Source organism: Electrophorus electricus, chromosome 3 (genome assembly GCF_013358815.1).
Source record: "Electrophorus electricus isolate fEleEle1 chromosome 3, fEleEle1.pri, whole genome shotgun sequence".
In the NCBI taxonomy this organism is placed as follows: Eukaryota; Metazoa; Chordata; class Actinopteri; order Gymnotiformes; family Gymnotidae; genus Electrophorus; species Electrophorus electricus.
Window position 1 is genome coordinate 3,091,141 of NC_049537.1, and position 20,075 is coordinate 3,111,215.

The window sequence follows — 20,075 nt, forward strand, 5'->3', positions numbered from 1 at the left end:
CACCGAGCTGGACCACCACAGCCCTTCCCGTCTGCTCTGGGGGTTGTCTCCCTCTTCACTGGATTTTCCTCTCTCTCTTTTTTGGGACCTTGCCCCCCCAAAACACCCTAGGTCTGGTCTTTCAATCGCACCTCCCTAGTTGAAGTTGTGTCTGCAAGCGCAAGGTGCATTTGTAAGGCTTGTGTTCTGCACTGCGGTCTCTGCAGGACACCTGCCGCTGAAGTCCACTGACAGTGTGTGTACTTTAATTTCGCACAAAGGACACTCCCTTTCCTAAGCTTTTGCATCGACTTTGTGAAGAAGGATGATGTAATACGCATGCATGAGGTACTCCCATTCACCGGCAGGTTTGGGTAGTGTAGTTTTATCTGCTGTTTGTTTTATACACTGGTTAGAGTATAATGTAATAATAAGTCTATGCAGTGTTTCCAGTGCCTCATTTATTAATTAATTATTCCCTAACATAAATCAGTAATAATGGTAGACAAAAATACAGCAGGTGGTGTGGAGACGATGTTTGTTTATAGTACGACAGAAGTAAAGAGCGATAAAACAGGCTCCTAAATGATGCTTCTGATGTGCTTAATCCGCAGAAACGGATCAAACAGTGAGAGCAGAGGGACAGCACTCGTGTAAGGCCCTCACCAGTGTTGCTTATAGCACACCACCGATCTGCGTGCGTCGCCATTACTCCACCGTCGTGAGTGACGTCAGCCTGCGTCATCAGCGTGCATGTGACGTCACCCATCATTGGCCAAGCTGATATACAAAATCCCTATGAAAGAATTTAATCCCAAATGTTCCTACCAAATGTTGTCTTTCTGTGACACGTGCCATTTACTACAATGATTATTCTCAATGTCTTTACTCCCATTTCTTTGTACACGTTCAGAAAGTCCTTTTCCCTCTAGGGTGCAGCATTGTACAGAAAAGGACAGCCTCATGCAAGTTCCTTGCATGAATGTAGTGCAGTATATATCCAAAGACTTGCCATATTCTGGTTTTAAAAGGCAGTGCTTAGATCTATTCGAATATGCAGTGGACGCTAGAATATAGAATATATGGTGGGCACTAGAATGTTACAGGTAATTTACCTGTAACTTAACTGTAAGTTACAGGTAAATTACAGTTACCTTGTAAGTGTGATTGTGGATAGGCGTAATGAAACTCTCACAGGGGCTCCTAGAGCAAAGTAAGTGAAACCAGGGAATGAGTGGTTTTCCCCCAGTCAAGCCAAGACACGGCAGTTTATGCAGAACAGTCTGGATTACTTGAGACGTAGGTGTGATGAACTCTCTTATAACAAACATTTTCATTGGTATTCTATTAGTTCTTGGGAATTTACCATTTGACATTTTATTTCCTTGTTTCTTGCTTTCGTAAGACCAGTGGAAACAGGTCTGAATGGCAGATTCTGTAATGGGTGATTTTGGATGTTACATTTTAAAAACTGTATGTCATAGAGGTGGGGGTAATGTCATGGAATCACACAATAACCGTGGCCCATTATCACAGTACTAATAGTCTAAGAATGGCATTGACTTCACCAAATGCTGCTTCATTTTTCAACTATATCGAGGTAATAAAATGATATCGTAAGCAGAAAAATAGGGATGGTCCAGAATAAACTGGTTTAATGCAGGAAAGGCCTCTGTAGGCTTCAGCGTAAATCCTCAGGAGGCCTCTTTGACAGGCCTCTACGGGCCTCAGTCCCAGAGCCTGGGTTCAAGGACGGGACATCCCGACCAGGCACCGGAAGAACCAATATAGGCATCCGGTGATATAAAATATGACCGCCTTTTAAAAAAAAATAGAAGTAGTTCAGGATTAACTTAATGGTACCAAGAACAGGTTGGTTTAAGTACTGAATATCAATTTGTATACACTGAATAACGTATGGTTTGAAGAACAATAGTGGAACTAAAGTTTTTATGAAAAAATAAAAATGGTTATTAAGAAAATGTATGAAAGGTGTGCCCATCTGAGACTTGGACATTCTCTGGACAATGCCTCGTTTATAACGCTGAGCTCAGAATAAAGAAGGGACCAGCTCTTCTCTTCAATTAATTCTAGAATCTGTATTTTTATTTCTATTTAGTGTGTATTGAATAAACAGTCTTGAAATTAGGAAGCTCTAGGACCGACAAGACCTAGGGGTATTTTAGTAAATGATTCGAGGACGTGTCTATTTCAATCCCATTTATGGCCCATTTCATGATTTAGCATGACTTCCCACACACTGTAAATGTTGTTTGTTTTTTTAGAAATTATTTTCAGATTCTTGTATCTCATTTTAGGTGCAAAATGGTATTGCCTACGCCTCATGGATAGCTGACCTGGTTACCAAGGCAACAGTTTGGAAAGTCCTGATTGTAAGAAAGACTATAGCAATGTCTTTATTTAACTAGTCCTTAAACAGAAAATGTTCAGTTCTGCAGGTCTGTTTATCAGATTAAATGTACTATATACAGAGAGCTAAAGCATAATCCATTAGCCTATATCAATATGTGTGTTCGTAACTAAAGACAATCTTCAGGTCTACAGGCTTGTAGCCCATTACATTCCAAAAGATAAATCGTTAAATATTTTAACACCTTTGTCTGAAATACTTTCTTTGGAAACAAACAAAGTTTTCCTCTGTGATTGGGACAATCATCAATCATTTCAAATCTTGGAAGGTCTTGAATGGTTCTTCAGAAACAACTTATGAAAAAAAGGAACTACTGCAGTTTGTTTAATACGTGTTCTCACGCAAATATTCTCCTAGGTTTTTAACAAAAACTGCTTCGGTCAATTTGTAGTTTCTGTTCAAATTTGTTTTATGTGTGGGTGTGTCCAATTCGTGCTGTTACAGCGATCTCAACTGTTGGTTGTTTTTGATTTGCAAAAGAAACGTAGGCGTTTTCGTCACCAGTAATGGACTGGTAATTAGAGAACATGTCTGAGCAATTCCTAGGAAGGCTCTAACTGTTTCGTGTGGAATGATTGATGACAGACGTGTATCGCTAATTAATTTCAATCCGTTAAACACTACTGGTGAAAAAGATTGGGACAACTCCATTACCTTTAGTTACCTCCGTCTTAATTAATATATTGATAGAAAGTTGGTCGTTACAGGCATAAAGAAAACCATTCAGCTACACTATTAGGCTGTTACTTTAAGAGAGGTGCTAACTAACGCCTTCAGAAGAAGGGGAACCGCACAACACTCCTCCGGGAACATGGCTAGAACTTCCAGCTTTGCTTCACGAGCAAAAGGACTTTGGGAATAACTGGTATCGTATACAACCCACAACTGATTCAATAAGAATATTAATAAACATAATTCCAAAACTGGTAGAAAATGTTAGTTGGCCAAAGATGTTCGCATTAGTTTAAAGTGGCCCTACCCACCGTGAGGGGCGTGGAGCGAGCGGACAGACTGTCCAAACAAGGAAACCAAGACGTTTGAGATTCGTTCAATAGTGATGGCACATCTGCAAGCTGATAGCAGCGGCATGTTAAAGGCTCTGCCTGTTTTAGGCGAGAAGGCGCTTCCCATTGCGTCGACGTTTTGGTAATATCGGAGATGGTTAATTCGAACCAATTTTGTAGCCACCCTTAACTGTTTATTTGGGGCATCTCCCTCTGGTCAACACCTAAACCCAAATCAGATGTAGGTTAATCCAGAGTGGCAAAGTGTTATTTGAAAGAAAAGACAGGTGAGTGGTTGACGTCTTACGGGGAAAAAACAACAACAAAAAACATGAATATTTATTTAAATGTAAGCGGTCAAAGAAAGTGAAGCACATTGCGGGCTTTGTGAAATGAGAGTCGAACCTCCTGTGGATCTGTTCCATGAGATCAGACGGCGTAGTCCTTTTTTTAACAGCGTTGACAAGGTGTTATTTTTTAATTTTTTTTATTTATTTTTTTAAACTAATATGTTAAAATCGTTGTTCTCCCAACAGCAGAGGAAGCTGGTGCGGTGGCGGAGGAGAGGCGACAGCTGTGACCATAAACGGCGTGGGAGGTGGACGCTTGTTTGTAAATACCCCAGCTCATGAAGGGGATGGAGGTGTTGCGCCGCTCGTCGGTGTTCGCAGCAGAAGTGATGGAGGTGTTTGATCGCTCTCCGACAGACAAAGAGCTGGTCTCTCAATCCAAGGTGCTGTGTAGAGACTACATTCACTCGAGGCTTAGTCGCATTGGATTTGGATGGTCTAAACCTGACCATGGATTGTCTTCCGGAGGGACACTCGGAGAAGTCTCGTCTGTCCTTCTCTGGTTAGGTACAGTTGGTTTGCCATGTTTTCTTGGCTTTATCTTTTTTTTTTTAATTATTATTCTTATTTGTCTTATTCTTTAGTATTTTTAAAATTAATCTAAACGGTTTTGAAAAAGCATTTCAGCTTCTTTTTAAAAACATTTTTTTAAATGTATATATATTTTTAGAATTTTAGTTGTGATGGGCACGTACACAGTAGCTTCCAAACATAGGATAACTAGGTTTTAGTGCTTTTTAAAAGTTCATTACACAGTCTGCCACACCTGCTGGTAGGTCGCAAACAGCTGGTGGGTTGTTGCAGAGAAAGGCGGCGAAAGAGTCTGGTTAAATGTGCTTAACCAAGACCAGTTATGCACTGGAAGACAGGTTTTTGAGCTAGGCCATTTACAATCAGTGATTTCTTGAGAAATGCTTTGGCTTTTGGGGCTGTGAAAATGCATTTGACCGTTGGAGAACAGCGCTCAGGCAGGATTATACATTAATCTCTCCTCTTCTGCATTCCTCGGCATTCCTCTCTTTTGCCCTCTTGGTTTCATTTATAGCTGTTTATTACATAATGCCTTACGGCGCAGTTTACAAGACATATCAATGCCTCGCCCGTTGATGGGTGCTTGCTACTTTGAGTAATTTTTTATTGTATTTTAACCCAACACGCATGCATATGCGTATGAAATACTCATGCATGTATGAACAACATTTAAATCAGTAAATCCTTCTTTCGCAGTCTGGTATAATGTAAGACCTCACATCACATGAATCTAAACTGAGTGGTTAGGGGGCTAATCTGCTTTCCTTAAAAGGGAAAGTTCTTTTAAATGGACAGTGTTGGATATATTTGACCTGATTTTCTAAAAGAACTTTGTATGGACCAAGCATGTAAACCTGTTCTCACGGTTATCGTTGATCTGTGTTGGCTGGTAGGCGATGGAGGTTCCCCACCCTCAGATTATCCTGCTTAACCCAGTGTGTTTGTTTTTTTTTTTGTTTTTTTTTGTTTTTTTTTGTTTGTTTTTTTACATTAAAAAAAAAATTTTTTTTTTTTAAATACAGTGATCAAATTTGTTAGTAATGAAAGACTGCATGACTGTACACATACATTGCCATGTCATGATGCCACAATAATCCTGTTGCTATGTTAATGTCACTGTGTGTCTCCTAGGTGATGAGCTAGAATACTTGCGCCCCAATTTGTATCGCAACGTGGCTCGCCAGCTGAATATCACCGTTGCTTCAGAGAGTGTGGTTTCTGACGCGTTCCTTGCCGTAGCTGCGGAAATATTCTCCACAGGTTGGTCTGAAACCCTGCCTATTCTTTCACTACGGATTTGATTGATCATTGCTGGATCAGGTTATTGAACTCTTGCCAACAATGAGAAATCAATGCGATCAGTTTGATCTGCATGTTCTGAATATAGTTTTTCTCCTCATTATTACATATACTGTAGAACACATGGTAGCAAGATGTGATCGATCTAGCAAGCACCATTTCATCTGACTCTATCGAATGGACTGGTCATTTTCAGTAAAAAAACAAAAACAAAAAAAAACCCTCATACACAGCAAAGAAACCACATCTTGGTGTGGAATCCACAGACAGGATCGTACTAGGCTCTTGGATGTTTAGAGGTGATTTATCTACACACTCAGGCTGCGCTCCTTGTAGGGTAGGTTAAAATGGACCCTTTTTAACATTTATGTACACACGCTGACAGCACTGCTCTCTACGAGAGAACTTGGAGAACACCGACGGATCTTTTAGCATAAACAAAGTCCAGGCACGGTGAAAAGTCCCATGTCCCTCCAGGGTCCAAGCGGGCAGGCTGGGCAGAATTCGGAGGTGAAATGCTCCGTGGCTTTTGCATGTGCCTTCAGTCCTAACCGTTTTAGAGGATAACTTCATCTGAGTCCAGACTTCACTGTCTACAGCAGGGAACTTGAAGAGCTGAACTGTTTTCAGAAGGATTTTTCCAATGCGAAGAGTCAAATTTCATGATGGAACCCTCCCAATTTTTTTTCTTTCCTAAATCATATTGGCGTCCTCTTGAACCAGAACACGTCCTTAAAGGGGACTGCAATGAAGGTGTCCCTCTGCACACAACTGCATCAGTGCTGATGTTTCTCACGTGGGGTAAAGCTGACAACTGTACAATTAGACAGGCACCTGTCATGAACCCTATCCAGGTGTTCGAGACATCTGAAGTGAGAAAACGTTGCCTTCTCAAAAATGACTAAATGTTAACTCATCATAGAGCTGTGGTTCTTGCGTGAAGTCTTTTCCAGTCTCACAACAAAAGGTGTTTTGTTTTTATTGTGTGGATGATAACAGGAAGCCTCACAATCGCAGTATTTTTTGGTCAAGGATGTTTTGTCCCCCGTGATTTGAAGCTCACTGTTTTAACTTAAATATGTCACTGGCCATCATCAAATGAACAGGTAAAATAATGTCTAATGTACCTGCATGTATTTTGTTAGTTTGGGTTAGTTTTGGTTTGTCCCATGATGGAAGTGCATCAGACCGTACATATCAGGTACAGCCAGTAAAGACCATTCATCAGCTAATCAGGCAAGAACTTTACTCTCTTCTGTGCTCACAAGAGGAGGAAGTTGTGGTTGTTTTCTAGTTGCCAAACCACTTTATTTTCTTTTGTCAGTGAGTGGTAACCTCCTCACACTGTCCAATGCTGTTTCCCCCTTCTCACTTCTCTTGCTGGTGTGAACATTACAATACCATATATCTAGGCTTTTTTTTTATAGGCCTGGGCTATATACCGGAAATTTACATTTTTCATCCTGCCAAATTTAGTTTTTTAATGTTTACATCACTTGCCTCACAGCTGTATCATATTTTAAATATGTATTTGCTATACACAAATGTAACACGTGCTTATTAAAAACTTTATTACCTTTTAAAATGCATGCTTCTTATAAAAGTCTGCATCTGTTGGGAACTATATAGAACCACTGTACCCATGGTACTGTTTAACTCGGATGTTAAACGTTTATGCCTCCCATGGAGAGTACTAGAGTAAAGACAGGAGAGGCTCACATTTCTCCATGTTGGACATGTCTGTAATGCTGCCCGTGTACAGCTAAAGGCTTTGCTCAGTGTGAGGCCGATTGGTACTGAGTCACGTAGAGAAGGAGGCTGTGGGTTCTGTGGAGGAAATGACTGCTGCCTCTGTTCCAGACTGTTTTACAGCCCTGCCGACTGTTATCTAACAGACTCACACATGCTCTCACACATTCGCATACGAGCCATCGCTTCCACTGTGTGAGTTTACCTCATGAAAGCTGGATATAGAGTGGAAGAGGACCTGAGGTGCTGTAATTTGTCCTCCCATAGAAATCACTTATCAGTAACTTTATCACCCATCCATGTGCGTGTGCGCAGATTCACGTATTCAGAGTAACGGTATTGAGTTTTCAGCATTCCATATATGGTTGGATGTCGATATGCATGACTTGTTGTAATTGAGCTGTAGTGCTAGCTGTCTAATAATAGCGCCCCCACCCCCCCCCCCTTCTGCCCCCAACCTTCCCATGGCAGGGGTCACATGGGGTAAGATTGTGTCTCTCTATGCGGTGGCTGGAGCTTTGGCGGTGGACTGCGTTCGCTATGGCAACCCAGCCATGGTTCATGCCATTGTGGATTGCATGGGAGAATTCGTCCGCAAGAGCCTAGTGTCCTGGTTAAAGAAGAGAGGAGGATGGGTAAGTACTCGGATACTTACTCTGCTAATTAATAAATAAAATGCTGGTTCCTTATCCCACGCTATATTCAGGCATCACTCCCCTTTTGGTGGCATTACAGAGAGTAGAAAGGATAAAGGAAAAACATGCAGTCCAGGACACTTTTTTCAAAGTGTCTCTTGTTGAGATCTGTTGAAGATCCATTAGAAAAGGGAGAGAGAGAGAGCACGAAACAGTGAGTATATCTAATCTAGCTTGAGGCTGTGGGAATGTTTATCTATGTTTTACTGAGGGTACAGTCCCCCTGCTGAGTTGCATGTACTGTTGTGGTTTTTTTTCTTCTCCCCCGTTTTTCATAACATTAAAAACACATGCACAAAAATTGCTGTGCTGTGCCTCCATTTCCGAACTAAGCCCTGGTCAGAAAGAGTGTAGCTTGCTGCCGACTCTTTTACGCAACGCTTATCTTGGAAACTAGTTGCACCTCTGAGATGACGCACCCAATTGTGTGTTTGTGTACAATAGGCCTATGCTAAATAACAGGCCGTGTCTGCACATGTTGGTGTGGTGCTAAGCTTGTCAATCCATCTCCATCCAGACTGTGGATGTCCCAGGAACTCTAGTGTCCTGGTTGCCAAAATGTCTCCTCCTTTACTCCTCCTTCTCCAAGGCCTGCTAGACAGGTCTGTTTTGTGTGCCGTAAACATTTCCGCCCCTGGAACGCTGTTGTAGGTTCAGCACTGAGGTTTCCTCGTAATAATGAATAAAGGAGAGCAGGGTGGGACAACTGAACTTTAATCAAAGAGGAGGTAAATCTGAAAAGTTGCTGCAGGCAAAGTCGTTGTCTTGGCTATGTCGTTGGAACTTGGCTATGAATATTGTCTGAGAATGCAGGCACACCCACAAAAATAACACGCATGAAAATAACTTCTGGATGCAAATGTACCTGAAATGAACACAGAATAAAAATATGATATCTGAATATAGAAGCACTTTTGTATGAGTGTGCTGGTGTGCTTTTTTTAAACCCGATTGCATTTTCTGATTCGCAGATTATGCCTTTGAGATTAATAAAGGACCACACACCCCCACCCCCACATGCTGACTGAATTTACGATAAAAAACTTATTTCTTAACACATCCCAGTGGCTTATGTCTTCTTATTTGGGTATGACAAAGGAGCATGTCTCTGTGACTTTCTCCCTATTTTGCTCCACTAAGTTGAGAAATGCTTAAAAGTTCTCCAAGTCCAGTGGTAAGGGGACTCTGAAGTAGCTGCTCATATCCTGAATGGGCCACTTCATAACCCATCAACCCCTGGACCATCAGCGAAGCAGCTTGCTAAAATACAAATCATTCACATTAGTAATTGTTGGTTTTGGCTAGCAAGACGCATAGCTGTGTTTCTGTGTATGTGAAGGCACTGACTGCATTTGCTCTACTCAGAAATATTGTCCAAACAAAGGTTGCTTTGCTTGGAAAATAAGACCTGCAATGTAATGCATCACGCGGTGTTTCTTGTTTAAATGCATATCCACCTCCTTTTCTTGTAGACTGACATCACAAAGTGCGTAGTCAACACAGACCCCAGCTTCCGTTCCCATTGGTTGATGGTGACAGCCTGCACGTGCGTACACTACCTGAAGGCCGTGGTCTTCTATCTGCTGAGGGAGAAATGAAAGGCGGGACCAAGATGGATGCGGCAGACGAGCACCCTGTCCTGTTATTGGGGGGGAGGACTTCTGGTCACCAATTTTGATGCATTACTTCTCTTGGTGTGTTTAAAACAAAGACTGTACTGTGCCTTTAACAGACGTACTTCATTCTCTGCGAAGCTTTGCGTTTCAGGCTGCTTTGGCCGCATGCACTGTCGTATGTCTCAGTAATGACTGGAGATGATGCATAGAGGAGAACTACACTATATGGGCAAAAGTATGTAGACATCTGTCCATCAAACCGTTGTGAGCATGCTGGATGTTCCATTCCAAAACCCTAGCCATTGATATGCACTTGGTGTCACTTGGTGGTTGTAATCCCCTCCACTCTTCTGGGAATACTTTGCACAAGATTTTGGAGTGTGTGGTTGTGCCCATTCATTTTAGATAGATCAATAGATGCCCATGTTGCATAACTCGCAATCAACTTTCCTCTTCCTCCCAAAAGTATTCAGTGAGGTTGAGGTCAGAGCTCTGTGCAGGCCACTAGAGTTCCTCCACCCCAAACTCTTCAAATCCTGGCTTTATGGATATAATTTTGTTCAGTGGAACATGGATCATGGAATCCATTTCCACAAAGTTGGAAGTATGTAATTTTCTATAATGTATGTATATGCTGGAGTATTAACATTCCTATTCAATGAAATTGATGGTCTTAACCTGCAACAATAGCCCCAGACTTTACTGTTGGCACTGTGCCTTCCAGTAGCTATAGCTTTCCTTGCATTTACCAAACCCAGATTTGTTGTTCAGACTGTCAGATAGTGAAGTGTGATTCATTATACCAAAGAACATGTCTCCACTGCTCCAGATTCCAGTGGTGGTGTGACTTGCACTGCTCCAGTCAGTGTTTTGCATTGTGCATAGTGATCTTAGGTTTGCGTACAGTTGCATGGCCATTTCATGAAGCTCCTCAGAGTTCTTGTGCTGGCCATGTTTATAGAGTCAGTTTGGAGCTCTTTAATGAGTGATGTCCCGCTCTATTCTTGGCTGAACTCCTGTTGTTGCTCCTAGATGCTTCCATTCCGCTAAAATAGCACTTAAGGTTGACTGGGAGAGATCTATCAGGGCAAACCTTTCATGAACTGAACTGAGGCAATGTTTCAAGTCAAGCTCATTAATGTGACCTATTCTACTGTCTGTTTGCCTATAGAGACTGCCTGGCTATGTGCTTAAGTTAATGTACTTGGCTGAAACACCTTCTCAATAAGGAGGGATGTCAAGATACTTTTGGCCAACAAAGCAAGATATTTAAAAAGGACTAAAAGTGGAGTTCCTCCTTGTTTAGTGTATATCTAGAATAATGTATACCTCAGACATAAACAGGACATCCCAATTCTTCAGTTGGTCTACATTGCTTGAGCCTACCAGCATAGAATAGGCTCTCTGTCCCAAAGCTTCCACAAAGGTGAAGAGTGTGATGGTTCCCTTTGCCAATATTACCATGTAGTAATAAATGTTGCTTTATGAACTTTGATGCCAATATGGGTTCACCATTGATGATGCAACCATGTTGGATTACAACATCCTATTTTGTTTTATATTTTATTCTGCGAATAACCACACATTGCTATTGTGTGTATTGGAATGTCACATTGAATGTGCTAAATAAATGCTGATTAATTTAAAAATGTTTTTTTTTTTTTTAAATTGGGAGTTGTGGCATTTTAGCTCATGTAGGGACATACACTTAGTGTATATATGCATATATCTCATGTATGTATTTACATTTGTCATTTAGCTGACACGTTTATCCAAAGCAACTTACAATTATATCTGAATACAACTTGAGCAATTCAGGGTTAAGGGTCTTGCTCAGAGGCCCAACAGTGGCAACTTGGCGGTGGTGGGCCTTGAACTGGAAAACACATAAATGTGCATATGTGGCAATCCCAAGTGATATCAACAGCAGGAAAAAGGAACATGAGAAGCTTGAGAAATAGCAAGGGCTGAAGGAAGAGCTGGAAAAGATGTGGCGGGCGAAGGCAACTGTGGTTCCTGTGGTAATCGAAGCACTAGGGGCTGTGACCCCCAAACTGGGAAAATCCCAAGAACAACATACAAGATCTTGGTTCAGAAGAGTGCAGTCCCGGGAACAGCTAAGAGATGCTGTAGGACTCTCAAGCTACCAGGCTTCTGGTAGAAGTCCTGAGGTTGAAGGAAAGAGACCAGGCGAGTGGGAGGAATTTTATACACACACACAGCTTGAAAGTGAAATAAATGATAAATTACTAATACTTAAATAAATTACTATAGTCTAATATTTTAGCCTCATTGGTTTGATTTAGTTCTCTTTATCTTCTTTTAGGACTTCTGATGAAGTTTGAGCTCAAATGTAAGCAGACATATAGAAACCTATATATATAATTTAACCAAATGCCATCACTCATTACACTTTTAGGGTGCCTTTGCCTCGTTCTTTTTAAACATGCTGTTCCTCTCGTATATGCTGTCATACATGCTACAGTAACAGCACCAGATTTCATTCTTCCAGAACTGTAAGCAGTGGCCACAGAAAACAGCTTGACTAGATTAGGATCACTATTGTGATCACAGTGAGCAGAGTAGCTTCATTTGCTCCTTGTCGAAATCGGCACAAGTATAAGCTCGCCCAGTGTACACGTCCGGGTTGTTTATTTAATGCACGTATGCGGCACGGTTGTTAACTTAAATGTGTGTGCTATCAATTAATGGAGTATTGGTTTCCCAATCATCAATATCTTTGTAATAGGTCCAACAGAATAATGGAACAAGCCCTATGGGATATGTTCCAGATCACATTGTTTTACAGTGAAACCATGTCAACCTGAGACGTCTTTAAATAACTACTGTTCTTCTTTAAATAACTAGCTGTTCTTCATCAGTTTGATACATTGTCCATGTATCTTACCTGCAACCAAATGTTTAGAGCTCCTGGCTAGTGCTGTAAAGTCAGCCTGAAGCTCATTTAATAAATGACAATTGACTGCCATCAAGTGGCAAATGGTAGTAGTTAACTGGTTAACATCTCATTATCCTGCATAACTGCTTTACAATAAAACCTGACCTGCTTGGCTTTTCACTGCCACCACTGGCTGTGCAAGGGCTACGTGTAAATGTCCCAATTTGTAAAAGTACACAGGCCATGACTTTTCTGTGTCAGTAAAGGAACTGCCAAAAACGAGATGCTCAAGGTGAAGATGGTGGCAGTAGTAGGAGAACTCTGTTGAGCATAGGGGCTTCCTTGGGCAATATGAACCATGACTCAATAATCCACTTTATCTGATAGTAACTAGCTACCAAGCTAGACTAGACATTTGGTACAAGGTGGTGTGCTTTGTAAATGTTTGTTGTTTCTTTAGAATGTGTAACAACAGGAAGAGATCATGAGACTAAGCCACGGGAACAATAATTTATCTTATGATCAAAAAACAGGTCTGTTGTCTTCTCACTTCCTGTTTACATAGTTCTGGGTCTTTCCCGGAGAGCAGACTAATGCAGGAAGCGTTCGCGATTATCACATTTCTTTTCAGTAACCTACCAATGTGTCCGCAGATGGGGTCAGCAACGAGCAACCATTAAAAAAAGCAGGCCAAAACGAAGCAGACGTGTTAACACTCCAAGATACCCATAACGCTTCTCATATTCGCCATGTTTTCAGCCGTCTCCATGCTGGGCGGAGTGTACGTCATAGGTTTAGAGGCATATTATTGGCTAGGCACACCAGCTCCCGCCCACGCACACGATTTGGTAGCATCTTATAGGCTGCATTCAACCACGAGACGATGCATTTATTTGCTATTGGACAACAGCGATCAAGCTAGAGTGAGTCACTATCGGGATGGATGCAGGTAAGGATACTCGAAGAAAACAATTACTTTGCATTTTTAAAAAACATTTCTATAGTTGTCTGGTCAGATTAACACGAACCGGCTTATATTATCAGTAGTGTCGAGTCGGGATCTGATATACTGGATGTCATGTTTTGGGAATGAGACATTTCCTTTTTAGAGTGTGCTAGGTTAGGTGTCCCCTGTCCCAGTATGCGTGTAAACAAACCAGTGGGACCATGATGAAGCGACCATAAACTATAGAGAATGCTTTTAGCTCATGTACCGGCCTTGTTTTAGTGAGTAATGTTCTGAGTGAATGGGCTTTGTCATTTTCCAGAGACATTAACCATTAACTGTCACTGCATCACAGCAAAGGCTGCAATTTATATAGGCAAGAAAACCTTTTGTCCTGTTGGATGTCACAACTCATTACGTGCTTGTCAGTATATCTATCTTAGTAATTTAGCTTGCCTATCTGGTAACACATCTTAATAGGTAAGCTATGAAGATGGGTTGTTTTTTCATTTTTCTGGATTTCTGTAAGATCTTTTCCAGCACTATAAAGCCACTCTCTCTTGCTCTTTAAACAGCTACGCTTACATACGACACACTGCGCTTCGGGGAGTTTGAGGATTTCCCGGAGACCTCCGAGCCTGTCTGGATTCTGGGAAAACAGTTTAATGCACTAACGGGTAGCTATTGAGGACTAGGGATGAGAATATGAATGCCTCTTAGTAGCTTGAAGTATGCTTCAGAGATGTTCTTTGTTTCACAGAGAAGGAGGATATTCTGTCTGACATTACCTCACGTTTGTGGTTCACCTACAGAAAGAACTTTCAGCCAATCGGTGAGAGTCACATGAGTGGCATGAGATGGTACTAACCACGAGGCAGATGTCGTTGGTGTTGGACTGACTGTTGACCGTCCTACTGTTACAGGAGGCACAGGGCCTACGTCTGACAACGGCTGGGGTTGCATGCTGCGATGTGGGCAGATGATCCTAGCAGAAGCCTTGATCCGCCGACACTTAACTCGAGGTAGGGCTGTCCAGGACACCGATTTCTTAGCTATTTGTTAGGCTGGAATATTTTTTTCACGTGGAATATTTGCCCTGGTCACCTTGTTATCTATATCCCACACCAACATTAAAGTAATGCCAAAGGTGGTGGTGGTTTTGTTTTTGTAAATCAGACTGGAGATGGCTAAGAGGTGAACGACAGAAAGAGGGGTACATTAGTATCCTCCATGCCTTCATAGACAAGAAGGACAGCTACTACTCCATTCACCAGATAGGTAAACCTCAGGCGTATGCTTAAATTGCATCACCTTTTAATGGCATTGCTGCAGTACTGCTGGGATAGATGTGATGCAGGCTGCTGATTGCATGTTTTGCAAGTTACTTTTCCCCGATTCCCTTCAGCTCAGATGGGGGTCGGAGAAGGCAAGTCCATAGGCCAGTGGTATGGGCCAAATACTGTGGCACAAGTACTCAAGTAAGCTCACACACATATTTATTTTTTTTTTTTTTTGAAGGATGATATGATGGAAAACTGGACTCCAAATTTAGGACATCTTAATGTGTGTCTTGGGATTTTGTTAGTTTGTGTACATCTTAAATTGTCCTGACCATGATGTTTTAACGCTGCGTAGGAAACTGGCTGTGTTTGATACATGGAGCCGATTGGCAGTTCACGTCGCGATGGATAACACTGTGGTCATTGAGGAAATCAGTGAGCTGGCATTCATTAAATAAATATGAACAACAAGGCGCTGTCAGAACCGAAATGCCTTATAACCCAGTCGATTAGGTTGAAAAATGTCTGCTGTGCAGTTAATCAGTCCAGTCTGCTAAAAGTACAGAACAAACTACTGAATAGTAGACTTAATCCACGAGAGCACCGTTCAAAAGGAAACAGTCATGTGTTCTTGAATGCCTGTTGGCTCCCTGCAGAGCGGTTGTGCATGCCTTGGCTGGACTTTGAGAGGGGCGCGTGTGCGTCCCAGGAGGTGAACGGCTGCTTGGAGGGGGCGTGTGCGCTGGTTGAGGAGGACCCTGTGCTCTGGAAGCCACTGGTCCTGCTTATTCCCCTGAGACTAGGCCTTAGTGACATCAACGAGGCCTACATTGAAACGCTAAAGGTGAGGCAGAGTCGCTCGTTGGAAAATGCACACTGAGAAGAGTTTAGCCTGTTTGTTGACATTTTGCACTGTAGTGAGATGCAGGTCTGTGTCTTGCTTTTTTTGTTTATCATCTACAGCAATGCTTCATGATGCCCCAGTCTTTAGGAGTGATTGGTGGGAAACCGAACAGTGCACATTACTTCATTGGCTTTGTGGGTAAGCACCAGCTGGAGTCGTTCATGTCGGCACTGGACCCAGCAAGTGACCGCTGAAGCCTTCTGCTGCCTGGCTGTGTCTCACTTACGCTGCCCCCTGCAGGCCAGGAGCTGATTTACCTGGACCCCCACACGACTCAGTCAGCTGTGGAGCCGTGTGAAAATGGCCAGGTTCAGGACGACTCCTATCATTGCCAGCACCCGCCTTGCCGCATGCACATTTGCGAGCTCGACCCCTCCATAGCTGCCGTGAGTAGCACTCAACCCACACACCCCAGCTCTAGTATGGGCCAGCAGAATAGGAGTGCAGGAGTGTTGGAGGAAGCGGAGATTTCACCTGGGTGGTGTTTGAAACAGAAAGGCTAGATAACCAAAGCAAACATCTGCAAATTTGTATCACCCAAGTCTGATTCTTCCTACAGGGCTTCTTCTGTCTGACGGAAGATGACTTTGATGATTGGTGTGTGCATGTTCGCAAAGTGAGTCTTCATTTGGTGGCTGTTTCTCAGACTCACTGTGTAGATTATTTCCGTGAGCATACCCCTTATCGACACTTTTCTCTGGCAGCTGTCAAGCTGTAGAGGTCTTCCAATGTTTGAGCTAGTAGACAGTCAGCCATCACATCTAATCAATACTGAAGTCCTTAATCTCACTCCAGGTACTGCTGTACATTTTGGTTTTCTCCAATTTATTTATTGTATGGTGTAAACGCTCTCTTTAATGATAAATGTTTCAAAGTTTTTAAATTTTAAGTATGCCTTTAAATATGTTTTACACCTGTAAACCCCCCTGCAGATTTCTCTGACTCTGACCGGCTTGAGCGCTTTTTTGACTCTGAAGACGAGGAGTTTGAGATCCTGTCTTTGTGAAGACGAAGAACAGTGCGGCTGTTCAACTGCCAGAGCTCAAAGCTAGACCCCCCCCCCCCCCCGGAAAGAAGGACAAAAACCAGGAACGCAGTAGTAGCAGTGTCGTGAGGCCTCCCCGCCACATGATGGCGCAGTCAACGGCGTCAACCCCAGCTTTCTGCTCTGCAGCCACACTGACTGCTCTCATTTTGCGTGAGCCCTGAGGTCAGAGGTCATCACGGGCCCTCGGGATTGTCATTGCGTGCATATTCACGTTGCATTGTATCCATTTTGAGTCTTAACACTTTATTTTCAAGTGATATGGTGCCTTTTAAGCTCCTCCCCTAATGCAGACGTGCCATAACTCACGTTTTGGTGGACGTTGGGAGCACAGCTGGCCGGGTATGACCATATGCTCTCCAAACTGCTTTTATTTGATGTCTGTAGCAAGATCTGAATGAAAGCAACGATGAAAAGGTTACAGACCAAGTTAGCTTGTGTAACACAGTATGTTTTTTCATGTTCAAAGTATATGTACACAAGTTTATTTTAAGATTATTTATTTACTCAATTCTGCATTTGAAGGAAAAGAAATGTACATAAAATAAAAAAAGGACCATATATATCCCTTTTAATTAAAATGTGCATAAAAAGGGAAAATGTTATTCAAGATCAAAGCTACATTAGAAATTATGCTTTGTATGGAACTGTATCCTTTTCAACACATTTCTTGGTTCTGGTTCATTTCCAGAGTTCTCCAATCGGCAGATTCTTAGCCAGGTTGATGGCACTCTCGCACAACATTTTAATGTTCATGTGTACTTCTTCAATGCTTCTACCTGCATCGATCTCCTGGAATGAATGAACAGAAGTACATTTATAAGAACATCATTTAGACTGAATGCCTCCAGTCACACTAATAATAATACACATTGCAAAAGGAGGGGAAATCATTTACCTTCCAGTTGACTGAGGGATCTTGTCTGAGCTGCTCGAAGTTCTGTTGTACTTTATTCTGGAAAGCATTTGTTTCGTAGCGCTCGGTACCAAACTCCCCCCGCTGGGCCGCAAGGGCAGGATTTATTTGCAGGAATAACACCAGGTCTGGCTTGGGAAGACCCACGTCTGGCTGCTTACACCAAGCCAGCGAGAAACCCTAAAACAAACACGCACCCTTCATCCTGTTTCCTGCTCACAATAGGACAGGTTTAAACCCAAGTTGCACCTTTGGCACTTACAGGTTTGGCACTGGTAAAAGCTACTCCAGAGAAAGCATAACGATCCACCACCAGAGTAATTCCCTGGTCCAGCTTCTGTTTAATTAACGGCCTGAAAGGAATGGATGGAAGACACAACGCTAAAAATTGTTTTAAACAGACTTACATTTTGGATCATTGAACAATTATTAGGTGACAAAGTTTTATCGTTCTGTCAACAATAATGAGGCAAGAATTGATATGTTGGGTATAGTTAGTTGTCTTCTAGTTTACCCTTAAAAGACAGTGATGAGTCAAATTGGTTGGCTCTTAAGTGAGCGAAAGGAGCCAATCTGCTTTGAAGAGACGATTGGGTTTTTGTTTTTTTGTAAGTGCAATAGGTCCTGTACCTGAATCCAAGTGTATTCAGCATATCAAGTGAAACTTTGTATCCATATATCTATGGATGTAGACTTTGCAATAGCAGAAGACCACCATGGTGGTGTCAGGAATGGTTAACAGACATTTTGTATTGACACTGTATTGGCAAATAAGCCTGTGGGGTATTTCTGAAGAACTACAAACAGAAACAGAAGGGAAAGGTCCATCATATGTGAGTATCATATTAAAAAATAAAAAAAATCTAACTGCATCATATTGGCATTTAGCTGACGCTTTTATCCAAAGCCGACTTACAATTATGAGTGAGCGCAATTGAGGGGTAAGGGCCTTTCACAGGTGCCCAACATTGGTAACCTGATTACTAGTTGAGTACCTTAACTAAATAGCTAAATAGAAGCTGGCTTGACAAAACTGATGTTTGAAAAGCCCAAATGAAAAAAAACAAGTAAAAATCCTACAATAAATGAAGTTTGCTGGTCATATGGCAAAAGCTTCTTGTAGCAAATTTTTAATGACCTCATAATGCAAACAATCCATGGATACTTGAGAAAAAATGTCTCAAAAAAGAGATTATGGAACATTTTTAGTCTTACCCCAAGATTTGATGGAGGCAATTTTGAAAAAAACCCTTTATGTTTTTTTGGTCCAAACAAAAATCATTTTGGGCCTTATGTTAGCCAAGGTGCTCAGCCCTGGACCGGAAGATTTTGAAAACAGACATGGGGCATCTGCCCAGCACGGGGCATCTTTGCTCTGTAGTGAAGGCTGGTCTGTTTGGAGTTGGTCCAATATACAGTAATACATATGTAATTAGTTTTGCTCTGTCAAGCACAACCTGTGCTAGGAATAAGTTTGACATAAGATTTAATGTTTTATTATTTTGCTGTTCAAGCAAAGCATCTGGTGTTTGTTATAGTTTCAGATGTTTTGGATTGGGCTTTTTTTTGTGTTAACCTTTTGTGTTAACTGCAAAGTACAAGTGTTTTGTCTGTTTTACCTGTGATACAGCTATGTAAAATTCATTATCAATTTATCTTACGCTCACTGAAATTCTCCACTGAAACAAACAACTGTCTCAGTGCATTTACATTGCAGTGAACTATCAGTGTGTGATTTCCCCAACATATTTCTTAACCACAGAAACCTTTACATTTCCACAGGATAACAGATTTCTTTGGGTTTGACATGCTCACTAGGCCAACAATCAGGAGTGCACTAGAACCAAGGCAGGTGTGTTTGACCTTTGTGAACATGGACTTACACCAACTCCCAGCGGTTTGCAGAGAACAACAGATGCACAGTGTGGTCCTCCAGTTGGCTCTTCTTCTCCAGGTATGAACTTATAAGCAGGCCTATCCTTGTTGTTCTGTCTGTTTGAAGGAACCACACATGGTGACTTGCTCCTTCCCCAGGGCAAATAAAGGTCGTTTAAAGCAATTATGAAAAAAATAAATCATTACATACGGCATTGCCACAACTCTGAAATATGGCAAAGGTGAAGCCAGGTGATTTGGTTCATTTGAAAGCGAAGTTATCTCTAATGTTAGCTAGCTGGTGAGATCTTTTACCTGGAAATCTCATCATCTCGGCGCGGTGTCCGCTCTCTTGCAACGCCTGGACAAGCTTCTTGCACTGTGTCGTTTTCCCAGCTTTGTCTACGCCCTCTAGTACAATTAACACACCTCTTCTGCATGCCATGGTTTTTACAGAAACGGCACTGCTGCTAGCAATCTCCCAATACGTATTCTTTCAACCTAACTATAGGCGCGCCTTTTCATGTTACGCTCTTCCTGTTTGGTTTGGGCGATT

General features: G+C 42.0%; 3 protein-coding genes across 6 annotated transcripts; 2 read left to right on the top strand and 1 right to left on the bottom strand.

Annotated features, from left to right (window-relative positions):
* The first annotated feature begins 2,969 nt into the window (after positions 1-2,969).
* Positions 2,970-11,303, top strand: boka (BCL2 family apoptosis regulator BOK a). 3 transcript variants are annotated; one of them, XM_027007737.2, is made up of 5 exons: positions 2,970-3,275; positions 3,951-4,271; positions 5,427-5,555; positions 7,815-7,978; positions 9,511-11,303. In XM_027007737.2, exons 2-5 carry the CDS (start codon positions 4,043-4,045, stop codon positions 9,634-9,636), a joined length of 648 nt encoding a protein of 215 aa, XP_026863538.1. In that variant the 5' UTR covers positions 2,970-3,275; positions 3,951-4,042; the 3' UTR covers positions 9,637-11,303. The 3 variants fall into 3 exon arrangements, with proteins under 3 accessions (XP_026863538.1, XP_035380222.1, XP_026863537.1); XM_035524329.1 differs by lacking the exons at positions 2,970-3,275; positions 9,511-11,303 and adding exons at positions 3,326-3,701; positions 8,079-8,182; XM_027007736.2 differs by lacking the exon at positions 2,970-3,275 and adding an exon at positions 3,341-3,701.
* Positions 11,304-13,440: 2,137 nt separating this feature from the next.
* atg4b (autophagy related 4B, cysteine peptidase) lies at positions 13,441-17,394 on the top strand. The gene is made up of 13 exons (XM_027007766.2): positions 13,441-13,502; positions 14,075-14,176; positions 14,260-14,331; positions 14,423-14,521; positions 14,676-14,777; positions 14,905-14,977; positions 15,135-15,214; positions 15,436-15,623; positions 15,743-15,821; positions 15,924-16,069; positions 16,243-16,299; positions 16,388-16,478; positions 16,616-17,394. The coding sequence occupies exons 1-13, from the start codon at positions 13,493-13,495 to the stop codon at positions 16,687-16,689; spliced, it is 1,173 nt and encodes a 390-aa protein (XP_026863567.1). The 5' UTR covers positions 13,441-13,492; the 3' UTR covers positions 16,690-17,394.
* On the bottom strand, positions 17,212-20,043 carry dtymk (deoxythymidylate kinase (thymidylate kinase)). Of its 2 annotated transcripts, none has more exons than XM_027007768.2 (5): positions 19,835-20,043; positions 19,528-19,636; positions 17,907-17,997; positions 17,627-17,824; positions 17,212-17,520 (listed from the first exon to the last, which is right to left on the bottom strand). In XM_027007768.2, the coding sequence occupies exons 1-5, from the start codon at positions 19,962-19,964 to the stop codon at positions 17,410-17,412; spliced, it is 639 nt and encodes a 212-aa protein (XP_026863569.2). In that variant the 5' UTR covers positions 19,965-20,043; the 3' UTR covers positions 17,212-17,409. The 2 variants fall into 2 exon arrangements, with proteins under 2 accessions (XP_026863569.2, XP_026863568.2); XM_027007767.2 differs by having other exon boundaries at positions 19,528-19,669.
* Between the last annotated feature and the right edge of the window lie 32 nt (positions 20,044-20,075).

Bases quoted from the DNA above. Each gene is read 5' to 3' on its own strand.
- boka (XM_027007737.2), top strand. From the start codon at position 4,043: ATGAAGGGGATGGAGGTGTTGCGCCGCTCGTCGGTGTTCGCAGCAGAA. The intron at 4,272-5,426 runs GTACAGTTGGTT...TGTGTCTCCTAG, and splicing joins GTCTGTCCTTCTCTGGTTAG to GTGATGAGCTAGAATACTTG. The intron at 5,556-7,814 runs GTTGGTCTGAAA...TTCCCATGGCAG, and splicing joins TGCGGAAATATTCTCCACAG to GGGTCACATGGGGTAAGATT.
- atg4b (XM_027007766.2), top strand. The intron at 14,778-14,904 runs GTAAACCTCAGG...GATTCCCTTCAG, and splicing joins CTACTCCATTCACCAGATAG to CTCAGATGGGGGTCGGAGAA. The intron at 16,070-16,242 runs GTGAGTAGCACT...TTCTTCCTACAG, and splicing joins TCGACCCCTCCATAGCTGCC to GGCTTCTTCTGTCTGACGGA.
- dtymk (XM_027007767.2), bottom strand. From the start codon at position 19,964: ATGGCATGCAGAAGAGGTGTGTTAATTGTACTAGAGGGCGTAGACAAA. The intron at 17,825-17,906 runs GTAAGTGCCAAA...TGTTTGTTTTAG, and splicing joins CTTTTACCAGTGCCAAACCT to GGTTTCTCGCTGGCTTGGTG. The intron at 17,521-17,626 runs GTAAATGATTTC...CATTCATTCCAG, and splicing joins ATCCCTCAGTCAACTGGAAG to GAGATCGATGCAGGTAGAAG.